The 27,311-nt window shown below is 43.0% G+C and overlaps 1 protein-coding gene across 7 annotated transcripts in view; it reads right to left on the minus strand.

Annotated features, from left to right (window-relative positions):
* The window catches only part of MGAT5 (alpha-1,6-mannosylglycoprotein 6-beta-N-acetylglucosaminyltransferase), a 430,917-nt gene that overhangs the window by 102,845 nt on the left and 300,761 nt on the right, over nucleotides 1-27,311 (minus strand). For all 7 annotated transcript variants that reach the window (XM_023543018.2, XM_023543017.2, XM_003405868.4 and 4 more), the window contains one exon: nucleotides 10,030-10,163. In XM_023543018.2, the coding sequence (XP_023398786.1) occupies nucleotides 10,030-10,163 (134 nt within the window). The remainder of the gene's footprint in view (nucleotides 1-10,029; nucleotides 10,164-27,311) is intronic.

Below are 27,311 nucleotides of genomic sequence, written 5' to 3' on the forward strand. Positions count from 1 at the left end.
GGATGGTGCAAGACTGGGCAGCGTTTTGTACTGTTGTGAATGGGGAAGCCATGAGTTGGTGGTCAAAGAGATGGCAGCTAACAGCAACAACAGTGTGGCTCCCAAGTCCCCAGGTGGACTCACCAGGCAGGGGAAGGATGAGGACCAACATATCCTGAGGGGGACAGGGACTGGTGACCCGCCTGCCAGGTGCTCTCAAATGTGTTAGAGCATTCCCCCCCTTCATTCTATATGGTGTGCCTCAACTGAAAGTCCATTATCAGTTCTTGGCAGCTGACCATACTGTCGACTCATATGGAGCCTACTGTCAAGGAAAATCTTTAAATCTCTGTTATATACATTGGTGCTATTTTACAACAATTCCATCCTCTCCTTGGGACGACTGGTTTTCTGAACTCTGTGTCTGGCTTGGCCCAGTTACCACTCCCCACCCCCTGGCTGGGCTCCCTGGTCTGGGTCTGTCCTACTTCTGATAGCCCGTAATAAACTTGTCTCATTGGCTATCTGCTCCGTGCCCCTGCTCTTGAAAAAATTAGAGAAGGCCAAGAAGGAGTTTAGATTATAGAATCATGGAACTCAGGGGACCTAAACAAAAGAACATCCAGTTCTCTGCCTCGTTTTACAGATGAGGAAATTGAGACCTGAGGGCAAGTGACTTCCAAGGACAAGCAGCCAGTTAATGCTGCTACTGAAATTAGAATGTGGCCGTCTGCTTTCCCACCTAGGGCTCCTCCAACTGCTCCAGACTGTCTTCAGTAGAGTCTCCAGATTGAACAGGACTTCAATAAGGACAGTGTGTTCTCTCTGCCAACCAACAAGGAAACCTGCATAGGTTTATGCTGCTAACACAAAGCCTGATGAAACAGGGAATGGACCACTAGGACGACGAGATGAGAAAAAAGGCCGCCCGAGGTCCCCAAGCTCCTGGGTACAAACACTTCTCAAATACTGATGTGCTTACGATGGCTACCATGAAGCGTTAGCTTATAAAATTAGCATGCAGCCAAGACTACTTCTGAAAAGTCCTTAAGTCTCTTAGACCTTAGTCCTTGGAATCTTAAAAGCTAATGGTTCACTTCCGATGCTTCTCTTAGCATTTGGTTTCTCCTCTCTGTTCTGTTTTCTCCCCAAGCTAGCAGGTGAGTTTGGAGAAAAGGCCTGTGATGTGACTGCAGTTTATCATATCTCAGGCACTGAGTGGAATCCTGCGGTGGTGCAAATGGTTAATGTGCTTGGCTGCTGGCTGAAACACTGGAGGTTCAAGTCCACCCAGAGGTACCTTGAAAAGAAAGGACTGGTGATCTACTTCTGAAAAATCAGCCACTGAAAACATTATGGAGCACAGTTCTACTCTGACACACATAGGGTGCCATAGGTTTCAACTGACTCGACAGGCATCTGTTTTTTTTTTTTTTTTTAATTTACTTTTTATTTATTGTGCTTTAAGTGGAAGTTTACAAATCAAGTCAGTCTCTCATATAAAAACTTATACACACTTTGCTCTGTACTCCTAGCTGCTCTCTCCCTAATGAGACAGCATACTCCTCCTCTCCACCGTGTATTACCCATGTCCATTCAACCAGCTCTTGTCCGCCTCTGCCTTCTCATCTCCTCTAGAAAGGAGCCGCCCACATAGCCTCATGTGTCTACTTGAGCCAAGAAGCTCACCCTCACCAGTATCATTTTCTGTCTTGTAGTTTAGTCCAATCCCTGTCTGAAGAGTTGGCTTTGGGAATGGTTCCAGTCTTGGGCTAACAGAGGGTCTGGGGACGATGACCTCCAGGGTCCCTCCAGTCTCAGTCAGACCATTAAGTCTGGTCTTTTTACGAGAATTTGAGGTCTACAACCCACTGTTCTCCTACTCCATCAGGGATTCTCTGTTGCGTTCCCTGTCAGGGCGATCATCAGTGGTAGCCATCTAGTTCTTCTGGTCTCTGGTTTATGTGGACGTTTCTGCCAACTGCTTTTTTTAAACTGGTTTTTCAGGCACTGAGCCGGATATAACACCAGCTCAGATGACCAAGGCTTGGTGAGTCCCTGTCACCAAGTGGCTGACCATCTCCACTGAACTTCTCCCTGGGGAAAGCAATCTGCTCCCTGCCTCTGGGAAGTAGACTGAATTGTGTTCCCTCAAGACATGTGTTGGAATCCCATCTACTATACTTGTGGATATAATCCTGTTTGGAAATAGAGTTTTCTTTGTTGTGTTACTGCGGCTGCATCAGTGCAAGGTGTGTCTTAAATCTAATCGCTTCTTAGTCATAAGGAGCAGCATAGAGAACAGAGACAAGAGGCAAAAACGGGGGAAAATAGATGCCATGTGAAGATTACCAAGGAACCAAGGAACTCCAGGACTATAGAAGCTGAGGGAGACAAGGCTCTTCTGCCAGAACCACAGAGGAAAAGCCTTCTCTGATAGCCAGTGCCCTGAATTCAGACTTGTAGCCTCCAGAACTGTGAGAAAATTAATTTCTATTCTTTAAAGCCACCCACTTGTGGTATTTTTGTTACAGCAGCACTGGGAAGCTAAGGCATGTAGCCTCTAAGGGATCACGACAAAGTCTTTTCTGAACGACTTTTTTCCCCAAGGAGATAAACCAGAAGAGATACAGAGATGATTCTGAATGCTCTTCCGGTTGGAACCAGAACCAAGAGCTACGGTCGCATTAGATTTTACAGAAAATTCAATGAAACTGAGTCCAACTCTGTTATTTCAAAATGTATGCAAATTTGACCTAAGGTGGGTTTATGTTTATCTGATTTGTCTCTACATTATCTGTGAAGAAAAGTCTGGCTAAGTCAAATGAAAGAGTAAACAGGGTGACAAGGCTTAACTTACAAAAATGTGTTCTTTTACAAGGTTTCAGTACATTCATTAATTACAAAGGTCTTTTCTGGTTCATTAAAACAATGTACTCACCAGAAACCAAACCCAATGCCATCAAGTGGATTCTGACTCATGGAGATCCCATAGGACAGAGGAGAACTGCCCCATAGGGCTTCTAAGGAGCGGCTGGTGGATTTGAACTGCTGACCTTTTTGGTTAGCAGCCAAGCTCTTAACCACTGTGCCACAATGTACTAGGAGAGTTAATTCTTATTATGAGATAAAACAGCATTTCTCTAAACTACTCTAATTTCCAATTTTGCATGAAGAAAGTTAAGCCCAAGTCAACCAAATTAGTGAGCTAGATAATTATATAGCTTTAAGAATGGGATCCTATCTCAGAAGTCACCTAGTCTAGAGTCTTTTTATTTTTTCGGTTGTTTAAAGCAGTTGAACCTTTTATTATTATCGTGGTAAAAATATCTGTAACAGAACAAATTGCCATTTCGACATTTTTTACATATGCCATTCCATGACATTAATTGGGATTCTCATGTTGAACGACCATCACCACTGGAACCATTTTTTCTCGTGAAATCTTACTGGAAACCCAAAGCTACGTCACAGATAAATTAGAGTTGCTTTGGCGGGCTGGGGCCCACACTGTGTGGCCCCCCTTCCCCTCCACAGCACCCCTCCCCTAGAACACCAAGGAACAGAGAAGAGAAATTACTGACCTCTGTCAGGGGTTGGCAAATCTTTTCTGTAAAGGGACGGATAGTAAATATTTTAGGCTTTGCAGGAACACATAGTCTCTCACATACTCTTTTTGTTTCGTTTTTATAACCCTTCAAAAATGTAAAAAACGTTTATAGCTTGCAAGTTGTACAAATGCAGGCCACAGGCTGGATGTGGCCTGCAGGCTGCTGTTTGCCAACCTTCATTTATTTTTTTAACAGCTTTATTGAGGTATAAAACCAGTACCAATGGTTGAGTCGACCTCAGCTAATGGCAACCCCGTGTGGGCAGAGTAAGACTGCCCCACAGAGTTTTCAATGGCTGTGACCTTTCAGAAGCAGGCCGTCAAGCCTTTCTTCTGAGGCACCTGTGGGTGGATTAGAATCGCCAGCCTTCTGGTTAGCAGCCAAGCCCTTAGGCATTTGTGTCACCCAAGGAAGCCTTAGTGAAGTATAACTGACATATAAGAAGCTGTCTGGAATCAATTCAACAGCAACAGGTTTTTTGTTTTGTTTTGTTTTGGTATACATGTAAAGTAAATAATTTTATAAGTGCTGGCACATGTATACACCTGTGAAACCTTCACCATAATCAAGACAGTGAAGATGTCCATCACCCCAAAAGTTTCCTTATGCCCCTATATAATCAATCCTTCTCTCTCCCCTCTCCTCAAGCAACCAGATCTGCTTTCTGCCACTATAGATTAGTTTGCATCTTCTAGAGTTTTACATTCGTAGAATCACACAGTATGTGCTCTTCTTTTGGGTTTGGTTCTTCTATTCAGCATACTTGCTCTAAGATCAGTCACCCTGTTGTGTGTATCAATAATTCATTCCTTCTTACCAGTACCTTCATTTATACAAGCGAGGAATCAGATGACACCAGAGCTGGCCCAGGAAGTGGTCTCCAAGCTCCTCTACCCCACTGTCTCCCCATGTCATCTGGCTGCTAAGCTCGCCAGCGCTTTTCCAGAACTCTCAAACCTCTATGTGGCTACAGAATATGTACAAGCCTGGCTCCTCTCCTTTTCTATCAAACCCCCCTCTTCTAGTCTCCCTCAGACCCAAGAGCACTGGAAAATGCCCATAGCAAAATCATTACAAGTTGTATTCCAGCTTCCCCAGATAAATCAGTACTAAACTAAATCAAAAGGAGATTAATACATTCATCAAACTGTTACTAAGTGCTTGCTATGTGGCAGGCACCGTGGTGGGTAAGCAAACCAGATTCAATTCCTGCCCTCATAGGGCTTGTTGCTGTTGTTAGTTGCTCGTAAATTGATTCTGACTCATGACAGCCGAAAGTGTTACAGAGTAGAACCTCTCCATAGGGTTTTCTTGGCTGTAACCTTAATGGAAGCAGATTGCCAGGCCTTTTCTTCCACAGTGCTGGCGAGTGGGTTCAAACCGTCAACCTTTAGGTTAGCAGTTAAGTGCAAACCATTTGTGCCACCCAGGACCTTCCTTATAGAGCTCACCATCTAGTAATTAAGGAGAGACTGACGACAAGAGATAAATCAACACACGATTGCAAGCTGAGCAAAATGACAAGGACGGGATGACCACGGTGCTGTGATAGGGATGGGCGAGGCGTGGCAGTCGAGGGCATGCCTTAAGGACAGGCTGGCCATTGCAGGCCTGTTTGAAAAGGTCCGAGGCTTGAGCATGTGAAGGGACCGGCCATTAAAGAGGCCTGGCCAAGCACAGGTGGCAGGAGGGGGGTGCAGGTGCCAGTGTAGCCACAGCAGGAGGAAGGAGCGTAGCAGGTGCACAGCGGGCCGTGGCTAACTCACAGTCTCCCTAAGCCATACTACTGCTACTGAGATGGGATTTCACTGTAAATTTAATGTGTTCTAAGTTTAAAATGAAACCATTGGAGGGTTTTGAGTAAAGGAATGACATGATCCAATTTACATTCTAAGAAGATGGCTGCTTTGTGTAGAATGGATTAGAGAAGGGCAGGGGGTTAGGGATGAAGAGAAGAGAAAGGCTGAATTATATTTCTGGAAGGTCTGCTGTCCCATTTTTAGGCTACGGCTAAGGGAGGGTCCATGTCCTAACTTGAGGCAATGCTTTAAAGTCACACCATCTTTGAGGTCTGCATAAAAAGGATTTTTCTGAATTGAGATGAGACTGACTTTGGTTGCAGCCAGACAGGTTATGGTTGGGGCAAGCCAGGCCCTTGGGGCCCACATCTGGAAACAATTTTAATTCCCCAAATAAGGAGTATTTACTCTTTGCAAAACTGGCTGCAGGACTGTTGCTGACCTTTCACTCTTACACTGGGTAGCCAGGAGCAGCAATTTACTTGTTATGCCAATATTTGTTCACAGTTTCAGCTACATGCTTAAGTCACCCATCCTTTCTGCATACTGGAATCTTTGGGCGGTACAAATGGCTAACAGCTGCTCATCAACAGGTTGGAGGCTCCAGTCCATCCAGAGGCACCTTGGAAGAAAGGTCTGGTGATCTCCTTCTGAAAAACCCCTATGGAGCATAGTTCTACTCGGACACCCATGGGGTCACCATGAGTCCTGTTCTAGTCATGGAATCATCTTTGAGTGGCAAAACCTAAGGGCAGAGAGCAGAAGAGCAGCTCTGTCAAGCAAGGAGTGGTAGGTAGGCCAGAACACCAGCTGTGCTGTGTGACCTTAGGCAAGTCACTCCAGCTCTGTGAGCCAGTTCCTCATCTATAAACCAGATGGTTAAGGATGATAACAGCTGCCCCCCCCCCACCTCAAAAGAAATTGGTGTGTACCACCTTACATGCTGGCCGTGAAAGGCTCTGAGAAGTATCAATATGGCACAAACGTATGGCCTCTCCTTTTATCAGTGCATTAGCTATAGAATAAGGGCTAGCCTTGCAGAATGCCTACTGGGAGGGTCCACTCTCAGTACTCGCTGCCTTGTCTTTGGAGTGACAGGGATTTTAGTAGTCACATTGCATCTTTCCAGGTATCAGTTATCCATCAGCCTCAATACATGGAACATGATGAAGAATGCTGAAAACAAGCTAAAAAGACCCTAATGAGATCCATGCTACTGGCCAAGTGTGGCCTCCAGAGACATACTTGGTTTACTCAGGCACAGCTGAGTTCAGGGGTCGGCAAACTTCTTCTGAAAAGAGTCAGACAGTAAATATTCTAGGCTTTGCGGGTCATATGGTTTCTGTCACAACGGCAGGTGCAGTATGGAGGCAGCCATAGATAACACAGGAATAAATGTGTATGACTATGTTCCAATAAAACTCTATTTATAAAACCAGGTGGAGCATTAAACGTGGCTCATGGGCCAGAGTTTGCTCACCCCTGGCAAGGTTTAAAAACTTGACTATCTTTAGGCAGGCTTACATTTGCCAGTTCCTCACAGGCTCTGAAGAAAGGCCTGGTGACCTGCTTCCGAAAAATCAGCCACTGAAAACCCTACAGAGTACAGTTCTACGCTGACACACATGAGGCTGCTTGCCAGGAGTCGGAACTGACTTGATGGCAATTAGCTTTTCACAGCCTCTATCACTGCCTCACACTCCCACCAATTCTCGCTTTTGTGCTTCCTATCTGGCCCCAGTAATGATGTTAATAATAGCAGCAATTATTTATTTAGACTTACTGTGTGCCAGGTGGAAACTCTGGTGGCATAGTGGTCAAGTGCCTGGTGGCGTAGTGGTTAAGTGTTACGACTGCTAACCAAAAGGCTGGCAGTTTGAATCCCCCAGGCACTCCTTGGAAACTCTGTGGGGCAGTTCTACTCTGTCCTCTATGGTCACTATGAGTCGGAAGCGACTCGATGGCAGTAGGTTTGGTTTTGGGTTTGGTGTGCCAGGTGCTGTTCTAAGTACTTTATAATGTTAACTAATCGCCACAAAAATCTTAGTATCATTTCTATTTTACAGATGAAAACGAAGCAAAGAGAAGTTAAGTAACTTGCCCGAGATCAAGCAGCAGGTGGGAGAGCCAGGATACGAGCCCAGCAATGCTCACATACTGCGTTGTGTTCTAACGTTTGAGAATATGTCCTGAATTCATGTTAAAACTTCACAGTATTTCTCATCTTTTAGGGCCTTTCCCAGTACAGAATGTTGGAATGATGTAATAAAATTGAAATACACTAGATTTTGAGTATTTAGATGAAGACCAAGGTAGACACACTGCCTCTCAGCCATCTGTTGGGGTCAGAAAACCAACATCACAGAATTGTCTTTCACCCTGTACATCACTTGTATACCCCTATTTGTAGGATTTTTAGCTCCCCTGACAAGCGAGAGAGAACAACAGAAAACCGCAGCTTGGATCATTCTGGAAGGTGATGGATTCTTACATTTAGGAACAGCCATGTTTTTAAGTCCTAGAGATGGTTTGGTCGCACAAAAATATTTCCTCAAAAAAATCAAAACAAAACAAATGATGCCATCTACATACTAAGGCAGACTTGCCATATAAAAAGGTTTGCCTTGCTTATCTGCGGGTCACACCCAATCCGGTTCTTTTCCTGCTGTGATACACAGTATGCAGAGGATCAGGTCACCTGCATAGGTAACATCTCAAATGTGGAGAGATTTCTAAATCCCACCCTAAATCTCTAGGCTCAAGTTGGTTAACACTTTCGGGATTCTGACTGGCATCCAGGGAGTTTCCTTTAAGTGGTAGTACTATTTTACATACGTGTGTGTATGTGTGTATATATAATTCACACACACATATATATATATATTATACATGACCAATAAAGCAAAAAAGCTTTCAGAACCAATTAAGATTGTTTTTCTAGGGAACCTGAAAAAGCTGCTGGAGACATCCAGAAGAAGATGGCATTTGAGTTACAAAGCAGAAGTGATATATTTCAAGGCCAAGTCTGCACAGGATGCAAGCTACTTTCTTCAAGCAGGTGCAAAGGGGAGAAGGGAGCTGTAGCTCTCTTCTATGAGCCTGAGTCGTCCTAAAATCAATGCTGCGATCCGTTCATTTCACAGCCAAGCTGAGAAGGAGAACACCCAACTTGCCCTTTTTAACCCGAGTCTGGCAGAAAGTCAGCTGAAAAATGCACTGTTGACACAGGGCCGATTCTGATACGAGGGAAGTAAAGATGTATAAATTCAGGGGAACATCTTAAATAACCATTTATAATCCAGATTGATTTTATTTTACTTGGTAGGGGAAAGTGTGAAAAGCATATGGAGAAAATAAATCTTATTTACCAGCCGAGGGTTTTTCAGCCTTGGTGCTACTGACATTTTGGGCCTGTTGATACCTCGTGGCAGGGCTGTCCTGTGCACTGCAGAATGTTTAGCCGCACGCTTGACTTCTACTAAATGCCAGTAGCATCCCGTCCCAGACAACCAAAAATGTCTCCAGACATTGCCAAATGTCCCTTAGGGGCAAAACTGCCCCCAGTTGAGAATTCTGTATTAGACTAAGGCAGATTTTAGCCACTGATGGCAAAGACAGCTATCTGGAATTAAATCAGCTTCCCAGGAAACAGGCCAATTTAACAGTCCCTTCGGTATAGCTGGCCTCTTAGAACCGAAGGGGGCGGGCTGGGCAAAACTTTCCCTTTTCTGAACACGGGGTCAGAAAACCAACAGGAGGGAATGTTTTTTCACCCTGTACATCACTTGTATGAACCCATTTGTAGGGTTTTTAACTTCCTAGAAAAGGGAGATATAAGTTTCAGTTTATGATCATTTTGGAAAGCGATGGGCTTTTACGCTTAGGAACAGGCATGTTTTTAAGTCCTAGAGATGGTTTGGTCCCATAAAAATATTTCCTCCAAAAGAAAAGAAACTCTACAAACAACAACAAATGATTCCATCTGCATACTAAGGCAGGCTTCCTGTATAAAAAGATCTGCCTTGCTTGTCAATAGGTCACACCCAATCCAGTTCTGTTTCTGCTGTACCTTCCCCCAGTTGCACTCTGGAAACCACATACCAGGAAGACAAAGGGACTCAACCTGTTGGAAAATCTGGTTCCGTCTGTAGCCAAGAGCTTTATCCAAACTCCCAGCGGACATTTCTGTTTCTGAATTAGTTGAATAATGACCACTGACCATGATTATTGACCACAGCCAGAAGGATGTGAAGGTCACTGCCTTCCCCAGGCCAACGGAGCTGCCGACCTATGCAATTTCCCAAAGGATGGAGGAAAAGACTCATTTGCAAAAGGGTCTCTCTGCAGTGCCTGGCTTCAGAAAGGTATCCACTCCCAGAAACAAGTACAAGCGACATTTTGGGTCGCTTCCAAAATGCAGACAGTGAGGGGTCTGTGATGCAGCCACTGTGTGGATGAGCAGATTCTGCCTTTATTAGATAACCAAATGCTGAGAAACCAAATCCTTGAACGTTCTTGTTTACTTCTGAGCAGATCCCATTAAGCCCTGGGCACTTGCCTTGATTACTCCCTGGATCAAAGTCAAATTAAATTACCCAGCAAGCTTCTTTTCAGGAAGAGACACACGCAGACTGACTCACCTTCCAGAAGCTATCCACTTTGCCATACACAAGGGACTGGTTCTGCCTTTTGATTTCATTAATGTGGTGAATGTCGCTGGAGTTCAGGTGCTGCTCCACCACGAACCCCAGAAAGCTGTTGTCTGGAGTATGAGCTAATGCGAAAAAGAAAGGAAAGGAGAGTTAGGGTTTAATTTGCAAGAAGAAATAACAACAAATGTAATACGCGCTATCTCACAAACGAGTCAATGTTTTTATTTTACCTGGGAGGGGTGGAAGACTGCCCTCTCCCATGTAGCCCTGGTAAAGGCTTCACATAGAACAGTTTTCTCCAAGATGGACTAACTTAAACCAAATCTTTTTCTTTTTAGCATAAAATACATTTGTCTAAAAGTCATTAAGCTGTACACACCCTCCTTCCTGTTGCCTCAGCACAAGGCTACCGTCTCCTGACAGAAACACCCTCATCCTGGCTTCACCACCTCATGGCCAGAGCCTTGTAGAGAAAGGAGCTGAATCAGTCAGTGGTTCTTAACAGAGATGCTGAAGGCTGTCATAAACTCTGATCTGACTCTAGTCATGCCACAGGCCTTCCGCATGACGACAAACTGTCCAGTTGGGTACAAAGGGATTGGGGGCAGAACCTGGAAATAATACTCTAAACTTCTACCTTCTCAAAAGAATTACTCATTGATGAAACATGCATTTATGCGAGTCTATTGAATAGGTGGATGATAGAAACACAGAGAAAAGGGGACGCTCACCGGGAAATGAACCACCCCAAAATACCAACCACTGCAAAAAAAAAACAAAAACAAAAACCAGTTGCCACCAAGGCGATTCCAACTCATGCCGACTCCATGTGTGTCCGGGTAGAATTGAGCTCTACAGAGTCTATCAAGACTGTGACCTTTCAGGAGCAGATCACCAGGCCTGTCTTCAGAGGCACCTCTGGCTGGGTTTGAACTGCCAACCTTTCGGTTAGTAGCCGAATGCTTAACCATTTGTGCCACCCAGGGACTCTGTCTAGTCTATAGACTATACTGTTCAGGAAGAGACCAGTGTTTTTCTCTGGATCTCTCTCAATATTTCTGTTCAAAATTTCTCTATTTTAACACTTGACCAAGAGGGAAAACAACTCCAAACGCTCCCCAAACATTTGTATCTTATACCTATCACTTAAAAAGAAATTCCAAGGGAGGCAACAACCAGAAAACAATTCTCTCTTGATTAAACAGGAACGCTCCTCTCCTGGACATTGCTCCCACCCAGAGAAATCTCACAGGTGTTCAGAAGATGAAGCCACTATTAAACGCAGCAACTGCTCTGCTGGACTCTGACCAGAGTCGGACAGCTATAACTACGTGAAGGCAGATTCCTCCTGGTAATGGAGTTAAATTCAGTAAAAACCACACGCTGCAGCTTCAACCAAGCTCATTTACAGGGTGGTTAGGTGGCGGGTCACCAAATGGAGCAAATAAGCCCCTTTCCTTTTGTTGTGGCTTTCTGGGGACTGAGGAGCCCCATCCCAGGTAAGGAAGCTGGCACAGAGGCCCTTTAAGATGGGCAGGGCGGGGCCCTATCCTCACAGCCCTGCAGCACAGAGGTGAACCCGCCAACACTGGCTCAAAGCCGTAAACTGCGGAGATGAACGAACTGCATCAAACCGTGTTGTCACCATCCAGTCTCCCAGGCTTCTGCCTAATGGGAGTGACAGAATGAGGAGATAATCGGGTTGTGACTGGGGAGTTGTGTCCGGTCTGGCCAATCTGTTATTTCATTTCTGCCTTTTTGAACAAGTGCCCAGAGGCAATGGCTGTAGTCGGCTGAAAAGTAAATTACTGACTAAATTCCACCGGCAACAAGAGGCAAGGACTGATTTTTTATTATTTTTTTTTTTGGAGGAGCTGGAGGAGAGGAGATTTGAAGGGCCGTGGGGGAGGGGAGGAGAGCCCATGTACATACTAAACTACTAAACATCAATAGCAAAATAAAGCCAAACGAGTTGCCATCAAGTCGATTCCAACTTGGTTCAATAAGGCAGCCTTCAATACCTCATTGTAAAACATTTTGTTAACTGTGAAAGTTTCAAAATATAATCTGACACTCTAACCTTAGGGACCACTTTTTTTATATTTTAAAGCTGGTAGCATTTTAAAACCAGAAAATTGACACAGTGACTAAAGCTCCATGATTTAGATATTTGTTTCTGCAACTCCGTTATCTATTCCCTACAAGGGTACTTAAAAAAATCTGGTACATTTCAGTAAAAAACATTAACGGGTCTTTGCTCATTTCATATGGGGGTATTTGTAGTTCAGTGGTAGGATGCCCACCTTCCCTGTGGAAGACCCAGGTTGGAAGCCTTAGGTCATTTCATATGGGGGTATCTGGAGGTCAGCGGTAGGATGCCCGCCTTCCCTGCGGAAGACCCAGGTTGGAAGCCTTAGGTCATTTCATATGGGGGTATTTGTAGTCCAGTGGTAGGATGCCCACCCTCCCTGCGGAAGACCCAGGTTGGAATCCTGGCTGAGGTACCTCAAGAGCAGCCACCACCAATCTGCCGGTGAAGGCTTGTGTGTGTTGCTATGATGCTGGCCAGGTTTCTGTGGAGATTCCAGACTAAGACAGGACTAGGAAAAAAGGCCCAGTGATTTCCTTCTGAAAATCAGCCAATGAAAACCCTGTGGATCACAATGGTCTGATCCACAACCAAGTAAGGGAATGGCTCAGGACCTGGCAGTGTTTTATTCCAGTGCGCATGGGGTCTTCAAGAGTCAGGGCCCAAGCCTATGGCAACCAACAACAGTAACAACTCATTTCATGTTATACTAAGGTATAGTCACAAATAAAACAGTAATTGTTAAAACCAAATATTCTCACACATATACATATATACATCTTTGTGTCAAAGACTTCCCTAGCTTATAGCTTGAATGTTGAGAGGGAGAGGAAGACATAAATAACCTATCCAAAATACTGATGACAAATGGTGGGATTTTGCTGCACTATGACTGCAATTTGGTACAAAATCAAATTTGATGCCATATGAAGACTGAACTACATCTATAAGCTCTCCTCTATCCAAGTTATCATCCAAAGCCTTTGTCTCTGCTCCTCTTTCCTGTCTTGAGATGTTAACTTGTGGATCAACGAGTGAGGCTTAGGGGCCTCAGGTGAGACTTAGGAAGAAATACAGGCAGCGCGTACATATGGCAACACATTTAATGTGCAGTGGCTTGAGCCCCCGTCAGGCCTCTCCATATATTTCTTCCTGGATACCTCTGAACCTATCATAGGACGCTGAGCCTCTGGGACGTGACGGATTGCTCAGCTGCGATTCACCCCAGCAGGTGATTCTGAATTAACCACAGGCCCCAGGGTGGCTTGCTTCCACAGACCTGAACAGCAGCTGGCTTCCCCCCTGGTAACATCTGCACAGAGAGTCTAGGTAAAAAGCATTCCTAAATTGGCTTAAAAAAAGCCACATGTACAGACTGGGGCTATCTGAAATGGCTTTTTTGTAAAGATTCAACCTCAGACCAAGCTTTCTCTTTGGCTCTACCTTAAGATGGCAAGCAGACATCAGCTGTGTTAGAAGGATTTCAAAGAGAAGGCATTTACATTTCAAGGTAAATCAAAGAAATCCCATCATAAACAAGATGCAGGAAATCCTCTACTCTTGGAAACCACTCTGCCCGAGGAAACAAACATATGTGATTAAAAAAAAAATCCCTGAAGGTTGAGTTCTATGTGCTGACTTTTGTGCTGAGTGCTTCATAGTGATGATCTGATTTTATACTCATGACAACCTTCTATACAATGTTTGCACAGATGAGAAACAGAGGCCAAGAGTTACTTACACACTACCTAAGCCCACATGCTAGGAAATGGCAAGGTTCGGATTCCACCAGGCCAGCTGGCTCCAGAGCCTAAGCTCCTTAAACCATTCCAATGCACAGCCTAGTAGTCCAAATATTTTATTATCTGGGCTCTGAGAATGGCAGTGGTAGAACATGCTTCAGAGGAAATCAACATTATAAGATAGACCAAAATATATATGAGACCCAGTGTATATATAAAACCAAACCAAACCTGTTGTCAATGAGTCCATTAGGAGTAGAACTGCTCCATAGGGTTTCCAAGGAACAGCTAGTGGCTTCAAACTGCTGACCTTTAGGTTAGTAGCAGAGCTCTTAACCACTGTGCCCCCAGGACCTCCATACACACACACACATATATGTATATGGAAACCCTGGTGGCGTAGTAGTTAAGTGCTACAGCTGCTAACCAAGAGGTCGGCAGTTTGAATCTGCCAGGTGCTCCTTGGAAACTCTATAGTGCAGTTCTACTCTGTCCTATAGGGTCGCTATGAGTTGAAATCTACTTGACGGCAGTGGGTATATATAAATGTATGTATATATGTATATGTATGTGTTTTTGTGTATACACACACGCATATATATAAGTATATCTATATATGTATATAGATATATAGTTTTGCCATCCTGCTAGACTTAAAATGAGCCATCCCAAAGATAGTGAGACATGGCAGCAGCAGAACCAGGAGACCTCCGTGAGATGGTACAGTGGGCTTCCCAGCCCATGGAGCAAGGCAGTTAACAGTGGGTGTGCCAACCCATGGAGTAAGAGAGCTGAGAGCTTTGGGTACAAGGGTTCCTGGTGGAATGGGTTGCCTCTGGGCACTTAGTGGCAGAGCTAGGCTTGCAGACCCATGGAGCGAGAGAGCTGAGCGCCTTCAGACCAAGGCTTGCTAGTGGAATCGGGTACCCCTGAGCACTTCCTGATGATGCTGAAGAGCTTTGTAACACTTGTCTAAACAGGTCAGGGCAGAGGCTGTGCTGAGGGTTCAAGAGGCTGAGGACCAGAGAGATGATTTTTTTCCTTTTTTTAAAATTGTACTTTAGATGAAGGTTTACAGAACAAATTAGCTTCTCCTTAAACAGTTAGTGGAGATATTGTTTTATGATATTGGTTAACAACCCTATGGCATGTGAACACTTTCCCTCCTCGACCTCGGCTTCCCGATTACCAGCTTTCTTGTCCCCTCCTGCCTTTAGTCCTTGCCCCTGGGCTGTTGTGCCCCCTTAGTTTCATTTGTTTTACGGTCCTGTCTAATCTTTGATTAAAGGGTGAACCTCGGGAATGACTTCATTACTGAGCTAAAAGGGTGTCCAGGGTCCATACTCTCAGGATTTCTCCAGTCTCTGTCAGGCCAGTAAGTCTGGTCTTCTTCTGTGAGTTAGAATTTTGTTCTATATTTTTCTCCAGCTCTGTCTGGGACCCTCTATTGTGATCCCTGTCAGAGCAGTTAGTGGTTGTAGTTGGGCACCATCTAGTTGTACTGCACTCAGTCTGGTGGAGGCCATGGGAGATGTGGTCCATTAGTCCTCTGGGCTAATCTTTCCCTTATATCTTTCAGTTTTCATTCTTCCTCGCTCCCGAAGGGGTGATACCAATGGAGTATTTTAAATGGCCACTAATAGGCTTTTAAGATCCCAGACGCTACTCACCAAAGTAGAATGTAGAACATTTTCTTTATAAACTATGTTATGCCAATTGAATTAGATGTTCCTGAGACCACGGTCCCCTAAGCCCAGCAATTTGGTCCCTCAGAGAGTCTGGAGCTCCCATGACCTTGCCTTGTTCAAGTTGTACTGGCTTTCCCAGTATTGTGTACTGTCCTACCCTTCACCAAAGTTACCACTTATCTATTGTCTATTTAGTGTTTTTCCAACCCCACCCCTGGAAGGAGAGAACTTGCCAAAAAGTTTTACAATGAGAGGGTTAGCTGTTTTTTTCTAAACTAAATCAGAGGCTTTAGTTGCTTGAAAACACGGAACCAAACGCTGATGAAAGTTGATAGGAGAGATGGGAAGCAGTGAGATGTTACCTCAAAACAGATGAAGAAAAAAAAAGAAAAGGACCAGACAGCTCTCACTAATTTTCTGACTAGAAATGCCACCCCCATTCCCAGGGATAATCCAGATGATCCAGAACGTTCCACAAGTGGGGTTATTACTTCAACTGACAAAAAGCCAACATCATCCAACTCTTCTTCATTGTCAAAGTAAATTTTTATGATTTTGGTATTTTTTTTTTATGTATGTATTAAAATATATCTGTAGGTTTATATCAATGTTTCCAACCCCCAAAGACAAATAAAGATTAGATTTATAAAGATACTGAAAGGCAATAATAATGAAAACTAAAAAACATAATGAGGTATTTGACTTATGTCAGAACTGAGTTATAACGGAGTCATTGCAACGGAGCTCCATTGTCTAAGTCGGAGACTACCTGTACATAGTATTACCCCAATTTCTTGAGTAAGTTGTACCATATTTATGACAGGCCAAGCTGATCTTTTTACATGAAACATTTTTACAAAACTCCCTTTTGACTAAGCTGATTGGACAGAAATTCTGTCTGATAACCACAACCAGTTGCCATTGAATCGATTCTGACTCACAGCAACCCTGTGTGTGTCAGAGAACTGCACTCCATGGGGTTTTCCATGGCTGATTTTTTTCTGGAAGTAGATTGCCAGGCCTTTCTTCCATAGTATCTCTTGGTGGACTCAAACCTCCAACCTTTTAGTAAGCAGGCAAGCACATCAACTGTTTGTACCACACAGGGACTCTTCCTGTCTAATACACCCTACCAAAAGACAGTTGGGATGTTTTCAATTCTTGACTATTTAGATAAATGAATACTATACATTACACCAGAAGGGATTTGGTAAATATTAATAATGGTCTTAGAATAATTTAGGAAAAACATTTTTCTTATTAAGAAAAGCATTATTTTAAGCACCTATTTACAAATTATTAAAAATTGGTTTGATGGGCTCACTAAGCAGATGACACCAATGAGTACTTTCGAGAAATACTGTCAGCTTAGCTTGAATAATTCATTCAACTACAAACATTGTAGAGAGCTCTTCTGAAAAACCAGGATATATGCTAAGTATTGACGGACAATAACAGAAACAGTCTATGGGGATGACAACAGCAACTCAAACGATTAGATAGGAACCTTAAGGGGCAGTGAGTTCATGTCAATGGAGGAGGAACAATTTAGAAAAAGAGGGTAAGAATGGTTGCATAACTCAAAGAACGTAATCAATGTCACTAAATTGTACATGTAGAAACAGTTGTATTGTGTAGGTTTTGCTGTGTATATTCTCAACAACAACCAAATAAAATTTAGGGAAAAAAAAAGTCTCTGGATGGTGCAAATGATTAATACGCTAGGCTGCTAAGCAAAAGATTGGTGGTTTGAGTCCACCCAGGGGCTCCTCAGAAGAAAGTCCTGGAGATCTACTTCTGAGAGATCAGCCACTGAAAACCCCGTGGAGCACAGTTCTACGCTGACACACGTGACGTTACCATGGGTCAGAGCTGACTCGATGGCAACTGGTCGGTTTAACATAAAGGTGATTTCTGCTCTCCCAGGGCTTAGAGACGGCATAATAAATGAAGTATACATCATATTCACCTAGCAGTAATAATATCCTCTTTTAAACTAAGATTCAAAATTTGTGTTAACACAAACTGATCTTTCTTCCAATTGCATAAAACCTCCCAGGTCTGTTTTTTTCCTACACTAAGTCCCAAACATCTCTAATAAGTGCGAATATTCATTTTTTTAATCATGATAAAATAGATTTTATTGCTGAAAAAAAAAATTTGCTGTTTCAAGAAGTCTTACCTGTACAATTCAGTGACATTAATGACATTCACCATGCTGTGCAACTCTCACCAGTCACCATTTCCAAAAATTTTTTCATCACCACAAACAGCACCCCTTTTAAGCAACACCACTCCTCCCTCCATCGCTTGGCACCACTGATAAACTGTTGGCCTGTGCATTTCCTGTTCTAGATATTCCATATAAATGGAATCCTACAGTATTTACCCTTTTGAGAATGACTTATTTCACTCAGATTAACGGTTTCAAGGTCCATCTGTGTTGCAGCAAGTTACCAAAACCTCATTTCTCTTTATGGCTGAATAGTGTTTCATTGTATGGATGTACCACACTTTGTTTATTCATTCATTCCTTGATGGACACTTGGGCCCTTCCCACCGTTTGGCTATTGTGAGTAATGCTGGAATAAACACTGGTGTACAAGTTAACTGTGGAGTCTCTTTTGCAAATATTTATTTTAACAGGTTGTCTGTTTGGCCTTTAACTGAAGTTGGCCCTACAGTGTTGCATATTCTCATACCAAAGAGCAGAGACCCGAGAGCGAGACTGGGCTCTTCTTTCCACCCTCACAGCCAGGCCATTACCAAGTCCTGGGATGTTGGTTTCTCAAAATCCATCAACCTAGTCCCCTTTTCTTCCCCCTTCTCAGTCTGAGCCTCACTGATTCTTGCTGAGACTTCCGCAACAAATAAGCTTTTCTTTTCTCTAAATAGAAATGGTTTTTATCAGTTTTTCTGATTATAATAGAAATATATCCTCAGTGTAAAACTTTTTTCAGGTAATAGAGAAAGGCTGAAGGAAAAAAAAAAAAAAAAGAGAGTGAGAGAAGCCATCCATGTCCTTGCCATCTAGAAATAACCACTATTAGTGGGCTTTTTTCCCAGGCTTATGGATTATTATCTTTCAGACCAAAATTGAATTCTACTACACCTAGGTACTCTTTTGTAAACTTTTTTCACTTGCACATTGAGCCATAGGTTAACTACCGCAGCTCATCACTGCTCGTTAAAGCAGCGCAGCGCTTCCCTGTTTGATGCGTCTGAAGCCATTCCGTCAGGTGTGGACGTCCTGTGGTTCTGATCTGCCCAGCAGCCCTTTGTGGAACTAACCGCCTTTCCCAAACCATGCAATTCTGTCCTGTCCAGGCGGTGGGAGCGCTGCCAATTCTGACCCCAAGTTTCCTTTCATAATTCCGGGGAGGCACATAACCCACAGGACGCGACCCTAACTAGTGATCAGTTGGGGGTTGTGTGTATGATCCAAGCCCAGCCAATCAGTGTCACCATGACTTGTCAGAGGCACTTATGAAGAAACCGTTTTTCCATTGTGATTACTAAGCTGGCAGGATGTAAGTCCGGAGCTGCAGATGGTCACCTCTGCACCCCTAAGGATAGGCCACGTGAGCAGAACATAACCCAGGGAAAGAACAGAGCCAGGATGTCCTCTCAGCCCTGAATCCAGCTGTGCCCACAGTCAGTTCAACAATTCCCGGTGACAACATTTCAAACAATCAGATTTTTACCAACTTGGTTCTGGAGTGTGGGGCTGCCATTCACAAGTACCAGTGGGATGGGACCAGATGAGCTGTCCAAAGCTGAGGGGGTAGGGCTGCCATGCCCACGGGGCAGGAGAACAGGGCCTGCCAGGGCCGAGGGGGTGGAGTAGCCACTCCAGACAGACTAGGAGAATGGGACCATCCAAATGTGAGGGAGCAGAGCTGCCATCCCACTGGGCCTGGAAGGCCGAGCTGAAGCCCAAAATGGAGGGACCTCCATCCAGAATCCAGACAGCGTGGCTAACACCCAGATTCTGGAGGACAGGACCACTGCATAAATGGTCTCAGGGAAAAGAGGATTATTTTCAAGCCTTGAGAGCTAATGTAATATATTCTGCTGAGTTGCTTGGTACCTGTTATCCCTTCTTTCCCTCTAATTTCTCTCATTTGTAATAGAAATGTCTACCTTGTGCCTGTCCCACCATTGTACTTTGGAAGCAGATAACTTGTACTATACATTTCATAGATGAAAAGAAATTTTGCCTCCATATGGAATCTGGGCTTGCAATTGATTTAAGACTTTTGGGATGATATGATGGCATGAAAGTGTTTGTTTTACATGTAGCAAGGACATGAATTTTGGGGGACCAAAGGGTAGAATGTTATAGATTGAACTGTGTCCCACAAAAATGTGTGTCAACTTGGCTAGGCCACAATTCCCAGTATTGTATGACTGTCCATGATTTTGTCATCTGATGTGATTTTCCCAAGTGTTGTAAATCCTACCTCTAGGATGTTAATAAGGCAGAAGTAGAGGCAGGTATGTTAATGAGGCAGCACTCAATTTACAAGATTAGGTTGTATCCTGAGTCAATCACTTCTGAGATATAAGAGAGAGAAGTGAGCAGAGAGACAGAGGGATCTCCTACCACCAAGAAAGCAGAGCTCGGAGCAAAGCTCATGCTTTGGGCCTGGCGTCCCTGTGCAGAGTAACTCCAAGACCAGAGGAAGATGAACGACGAAGACCATCTCACAGAGCCAACAGAAAGAGAGAAATCTGTCCCCTGGAGCTGGTGCCCTGAATTTGGACTTTTTGCCTCCCAAACTGTGAGAGTATAAATTTCTCTTTGTTAAAGCCACCCACTTGTGGTATTTCTGTTATAGCAGCACTAGATAACTAAGACGATATCCATCACACAACTTTTGCCAGCTCAACTTTTCATAGTTGTACAATTTATTGACATCACTTAAAATAATCAGCTGTGTAACTCTACCTTTAATCAGTGTGATTTTTCCAACACTGTTAACCCTCATTTCCCCCCATCCCTAGCAGTCACTAATAAACTTTGATCTCTATACATTTGCCTTTTCTTGTCCTTTTATATAAATGAGGTCATACAATATTTGTTTTTCTGCAACTGACTTATTTCACTCATCATGTCTTCAAGCTCCATTCATATTGTAGCATGAATCAAGACGTCCTTTCTTCTACTGGCTAAAAGTAGTATTCCATTGCATGTAAGTACCACATTTTGTTTATCCATTCATCTGTTGATGGGCACTTAGGTTGTTTCCACCTTTTGCCTACTGTGAATAGTACTGCAATGAACACTGGTGTACAGGTTTCTGCTTTCAGTCTTTTGGGTAGATACCTAGGAGTGGAATTGCTGGGTCATATTAAAAAAAAAAAAATTTTTTTTAATGGTAGTTCCATTTTTAGTTTTTTGAGGAGCCTCCAAACTATTTTCCACAATGGCTGTACTATTTTGCAATTCTCAAAAGCAGCTGGAGCGCTGCTGGCACAATGGTTAAGAGCAACAGCTATCAATCTACCAGTCGCTCCTTAGAAACCACAGGGGAGAGTTCGACTCTGTCCTACAGAGTCGCTATGAGTTGGAATCGACTCAGTGGCATTGGGTTTGGTTTTTGGTTCTATAAATGTCTATTAGATCCTGTTGGCTGATACTGTTGTTCAGTTCTTTTATATCCTTGCTGATTTTCTGTATAGTAGTTTTATGAGTTGCTGAGAAACATCAGCTATTTTTTTAAAGGTGAATTGAGGACGGGCCTATGGATTGGTATGTCATACAGTAAATAGAGCAAATTCTTAATTGTAGACTCTGGGCTGTGGATTTCGACTGTACAATTCTTCCATCTTTTCTGTATGTTTAAAAAATTTCATAAGAAAACACTGAGGAAGAATATTGGCTGCCGTCATCTTCCTGATGTTGAGGCTTATTCCGACAATGATGAAACTGACACAATAGAAAAAAAAATACTGGAAAATAAAGTCAGGTCACAATAAGTAATCTGGTTTTAGAAGTCATATGTACAAGTGTTGTTGTATTTCAAATTTCCCCAAAAGTGATTTTTCTTTTTTAAATGGTAGTAATGCTAGGTCTTTGAGAGAAGGCTAGGATGCAGACTAAGGAAACTATAACGTGCAGTTGAGTAGAGGAGATGAGTGCCTGGACTGTTGGCAGAAAGTGCACCAGCGTGTCATAAAGCCATTTATGAGGGGATGGACTCCTTAGAAGAATACTGCTTAAGAAGGCAGAGATTCAGACTAGAGGAGCCGTGAGGCTGATCCTATTACTCACTGGTCTGCACAGAAGTAAAAGGCAAGAGTCCTCATGATCCAGCCTAACGACTAAAAAGGCAGTATGAATATAAATAGCTCCTTTGTTTTCATGCCGTAAAAAGAAAATTGTATAAGGAGGTGACTTATCCTTGGCTGAAACCAACAGGTTTACCATGTCCATGAGGGTGAACTGGCTTATTTCTAAAATTCCTGCTTTGTCAGGCAATATTTTTGGTACCTAAGCCATCATTCCAGTTTGATCATGCAGATAAAAATGGCTCTGCATCCCAAATTCTGGGAGAAATTCAAAGAATGAGAACATGAATGACAAGAGCAAACAGTATGGTTTCAACAATTCTTATTAGGCCAACCATGTGGATAAGTTTTGTGGGAGACAGAAGATAGTATGACAAGGCCACTAGCCTTAAATTTGTACAGTATTTCTTACCCTTTCCTACACTGTTACATGGACTAAGAACAGAAAGGCATTATCGTTCACCTAGCTTAATTCATTTAATAAATATTTTCTGGACAACTACTATGGGCCAGGTACTCTTCAATGTGTTGGAGTTTCAGTAATGAACAAAACAGAAAAACATCCCTACCTTAGATTCTGGAGCTAAACACCTCCAGAATCCCTAATCTGTTCTTCACTCAACTCCGTTATAGCTCCCTGGCTTTGTACCCAAATTTCACATGTACCAAGAAATGCTGAATATTCTTCAGCCTTGACTACACTACAGAACGTGAGCACCCAGAAAGCAAATTCTCTAGTGTCTTCATCTGTGAGTGACAGCCAAAACTTTGCAGGTACTCAAAAATAAATAAACTCATATAAACGGTGTTGCTTAGAGACCAAGGAAATGCTCTGATAATGACATGCCTAGAGAGGCTGTTAAGCAGACTGCTAAAGGTTTCTGAACTTTTTCAATTGTAGGATGTAAAAATAGGTCTGAAACAAAACCTGCCTGAAACGAGGGAAGAGGAAACTCATAATCTCTGCTATTGTTACTTCCAGCCATAGTTTCCAGGGAAAGGGAGGGAAGCACTCAGTCAGATAAAGACGTTTTCCCACTGCTGGCGTTTTGACACAGCCAGATGAACTTGTGAAGTAGGATGTCATGCAGATAATTAGAACTATCCCAATGCAGGATAATCCAAGCTGCAAGTCATCAATTTCAGAGTTTTATTTTGCTCTTCTAAATGGTATAGGTAACTGCCTTCTATTTTATTTTTCTCTGTGACTAAGTTTCTTGCATTTATTTATTGATATATAATGTACCTTGTTTGGGATTATGAAAAATAAAAAGATTGCCTTTGAGAGCTTACAACAAGCAGCATGCCTAACAAGCCACAGTAGGCCGTACCAAGCAGACTGAAAGAATGCCTAAACTTAGGGGCAAGCCAAATGCAGAATAAGCAGAGAAAGGGCAACAATTAATTCTCATCAAGAAATAACAAAAGTATCCCAAAATGAATACAAATTAGGAGATACCACTTGGTGGAACATAAAACAGCCTTGTAAAGAATGGTTTAAAAGTCTGAGCAGAACTCTGAAAAAATTATGATTTAGTAAGTGGCGGCGGGGAATCACTGCCTTTAAGTTGATTCCAATTTTCATAGCAACCCTATAGGACACAGTAGAACGGCCCCACAGGGTTTCTAAGGCTGTAAATCTTTATGCAAGCAGACTGCCACATCTTTCTCCTGCGGAGCAGCTGGTAGGTTCGAACTCTTGACCTTTTGTTTAGAGCCGATTTTAACCACTGCACCATCTTCTTGATTGTTGATATGTTTGCGTCAATGGATTATGCCAATCCATCTCACAGTTTCCCTTGTTTTCTATGACCCTCTACCATGATGTCTTTAGTGATTGATTTTTCCTGATGATGTGTCCAAAGTTAAGTGAGCTGAAGTCTCACCATCCTTACTTCTAAGGTGCACTCTGGATGTGTTTCTTCTGAGACTGATTGGTTCGCTCTTCCGGTAGTCTGTAATATAGTCAATATTCTTCACCAACACTACAATTCAAATGCATCAATTCTTCAGTTTTCCTTCTTCATTGTTTAGCTTTCACATGTATATGAAGTGACTGAAAAGACCATGGCTTGGGTCAGGTAAACCTTAGTCTTCAAAGCAACATCTTTGCTAGAGGTCTTTGAAAGCTGATTTGCCTAACACAATACATCATTTGATATCTTCACTGCTATTTCCATGGACATTGTTGATCCAAGTAGAATGAAATTGTTGACAAATTCAATTTTTTCTCCGTTTATCATGATGTTTATTAGTCCAGTTGTTAGGATTTTCATTTTCTTTACATTCAGGCATAATCCATACTGAAGGCTGTAGTCTTTGGCTTTCATCAGTAAAGCGCTCCAAGCGCAAGCAAGGTTATGTCATCTGCATATTACAGGTTGCTAATGAGTCTTCCTTCAAGCCTGATGCTGTGTTCTTCTTCATAGTCACATAGTCCAGCTTCATAGAGTAGTTGTTCAGCATATAGATTAAGTAAGGTGAAAGGGTACAACCCTGAAGCACACCTTTTCCAAATTTAAACCCAGCAACATGCCCATTCGAATGACTGCCTCTTGATTCATGTACACGTTCCACATATTCCACAAATTCCAGAACACAATAAAGTGTTCTAGAATTTCCCTTCTTCGTAAAGTCATCTATAATACGTTATGATCCACACTGCTGAATACCTCCATAGTCGATAAAACTCAGGTAAACATCTTTCTGGTACGCCCTGCTTTCAGCCAGCAACCACCTGATATCAGCAGTGATATCTCTTGTTCCATGTCCTCTTTGAATTTGGCTTGAACTTCTGGCAGTTCCCTGCCAATGTATACCTGCAGTTGTTTTTGAACTACCTTCAGCAAAATTTTGCTAGTATGTGACATTAATGATATTATTTGATAATTTCCACATTCCATTTGATCACCTTTCATGTAAAAATATATATGTGAAAAACATAAAAGGAAAAATCCCTAAATGATAATAATGGTTCTGTCTGGAGCTGGTTCCATTTGGGGTTTATTACAAAAAAGAGGGAACATCTTCTTCCACCCAAAAAAGTAACCCGTAACCCCAAATGGAACCATTATTATCATTTTAAAATTTGATTCGAAAGTCTGAGAAAGTCATTTAAATAGAACCTTAAAGAAAAAGTAACATTTTGCTGTAAGGGTGATTTGAAGGAGATGTTTCTGAGTGGCATCTTTTAGAGACCAGGAAGCTGTGGGTGAGGCTGGGACCAGGGCTTGGGGAGGTATGTGGTGGGAGAAGAGAAGGGAAGGGAGGCTCAAGGCCACAGTGCCAAGGGTCTTGGACTCAGAGATGCGGGGTTTGGGCTTGACTGCACGGGCAAATGAAAGGTGCTGTGGTTTCTGAGGATGAATACCTTGATTTTTTTAGATGAACTTTTAGGAGCTAGCTCTGGCGGCAGTATGAAGGCCTCAGTGTCTAGCTCAGAGGCCATGCTAGGGTCTAGACAAGAGGGGAACAGGGGGAGGAGGGCCAGGCCTTGAAGGTGAATAGAAAGGAACGAGTGGACTTTTCAGCTTCTAGAAAAAACATCACTCAGCAGATCTAGTCAAAGAGCCTTCCTGTTGTCGAACTACCTGGTCCTTCTAGAAGGTTCTTAGAAAGGTATCAGGCAGTCTATGCTGACACCTACTAAAATACCCAACTGCAAACTAAATACATGGAGGGGATGGCTCCGGTGAACTTCTGAGATTTGGGGCAAAACCATGAGGCAAAATAAAGGCTTTTCAACTTGTAGAAACTCTACCAACTTAGTGAGGAAGCAGCCTTACAGTGAGAAGTAAACCATGAGTAGTCAAGCATGCAAAAGTGATCCAGAGTAGTTCACTTCCCTGCTCCTAAAAGATGCTTCAGTAATGGGGAGTTTTTCTCCACCATTTTTCTTCACCTTCTGGGCCTTCTCTAACTTGGCTTCCCAGATTTTCTCTGCACTGCCCTCATACCGGGGTCCTGGTGGGGCAGTGGTTAAGAGCTCAGCTGCTAACTAAAAGGTTGGCAGTTCGAATCCACCAGCGGCTCCTTAGAAACCCTATGGGGCAGTTCTACTCTGTCCTATGAGGTCGCTATGAGTCGGAATCAACTCGATGGCAACAGGTTTTTTTTTTTTTTTTTTTTTGAGGAGGGGAGCACTCATATCAGAACACTGCTAAGTGCTAACAAGACAGCTGAACTTGAAGAAAACAAGATTCTACAAGTATAATACTCCATTTCTATGGTCCCCAAACTTTCATTGTGCACCCCAATTGGTAAAAAACAACCTAAGCACACAAAAGTCTGAGTATGCCCTCGATACGTGTACATTTTTATATGCAAATTATGTCATGATTACTATCAATCCATATATGAAAAAGGTCCCTGGGTGGCACAGTTTGCACTGGACTACCAACCTAAAAGCTGGTGATTTGAATCTACCCAGTAGTGCCATGGAAGAAAGGCCTGGCAATCTGCTTCCATAAAGGTTATAGCCAAGAAAACCCTATGGAGCAGTTCTATTCTGTAATACATGGGGTTGCCATCAGTCCACGACATCAAATTTGGTTATTTTGGTTTTATATATTACAAACCAGAAAAAGCAGCTGCTGTAGAGTTGAGACTCACGGAGACCCCGTGTGTATCAGAGCAGAACTGTACCCCACAGAGTTTTCAATCGCTGGTTTTCTGGAGGCAGATCACCAGGCTCTCCTTCCGAGGCATCTCTGGGTAGACTTGAACCTCCAATCTTTCAGTTAGCAGCTGTGCGTCACCCAGGGATTTCGGAACATTTATTATGCATGTAAATTTGTTTCTTTCTTTTTTTTTTTAAATTAAGAAGGAATACACATAAATTCTGACATTTTCTTCTTATACCCTTCAGACCTTTAGAACGACCACATTTACCCAAAGGGTGAGGGCATGGAGGGTTTTGGAGGATTTTGAGGAAAAGGCCTGAGTGGACCCAGCTCCTCTGCCATGTGGGAAGGGAGGCCCTTCTCTCAAGGTTGCAGCCAAGTTCTCTGTAAGTCAGGCTCCGGAGAGCAGGCTGCAGGAGACAGTTTTTAACATGCTGCAAATTCCCCAGCCCAGACACATCTCATCTTGACAAAGGCGTCCAACTGCTTCTTTGTCCTATTTCCTTCACAGTCTCATCCATGAGGAATTTTTCCATCAACCACTGATGCTCACTGCCTTGTTCCACTGTTCATTACGGGTTTTCAAAATGCTGATTTTCTAATCTTATCACCCCTCTTGCATTTATTAGCTGTGATTTCTCTATAATTAACCACTCTCTCTCATCAACTACTTGATTGCCTTCAAATACAATTTGTCCTAGAGAGGCAGGATAAAGGCTGGATTCTTTTCCTTTACTTTTCAAAGTATGAGTCGGTGTCCCAGTAACTTGCAAAGGTGACTGACTGGATTTTCCGGGGTTTTCTGGAGTCCATCATTCATCTGTCAGTTTGTCAT

The sequence above is a fragment of the Loxodonta africana genome, chromosome 6, assembly GCF_030014295.1.
Source record: "Loxodonta africana isolate mLoxAfr1 chromosome 6, mLoxAfr1.hap2, whole genome shotgun sequence".
NCBI lineage: Eukaryota > Metazoa > Chordata > Mammalia > Proboscidea > Elephantidae > Loxodonta > Loxodonta africana.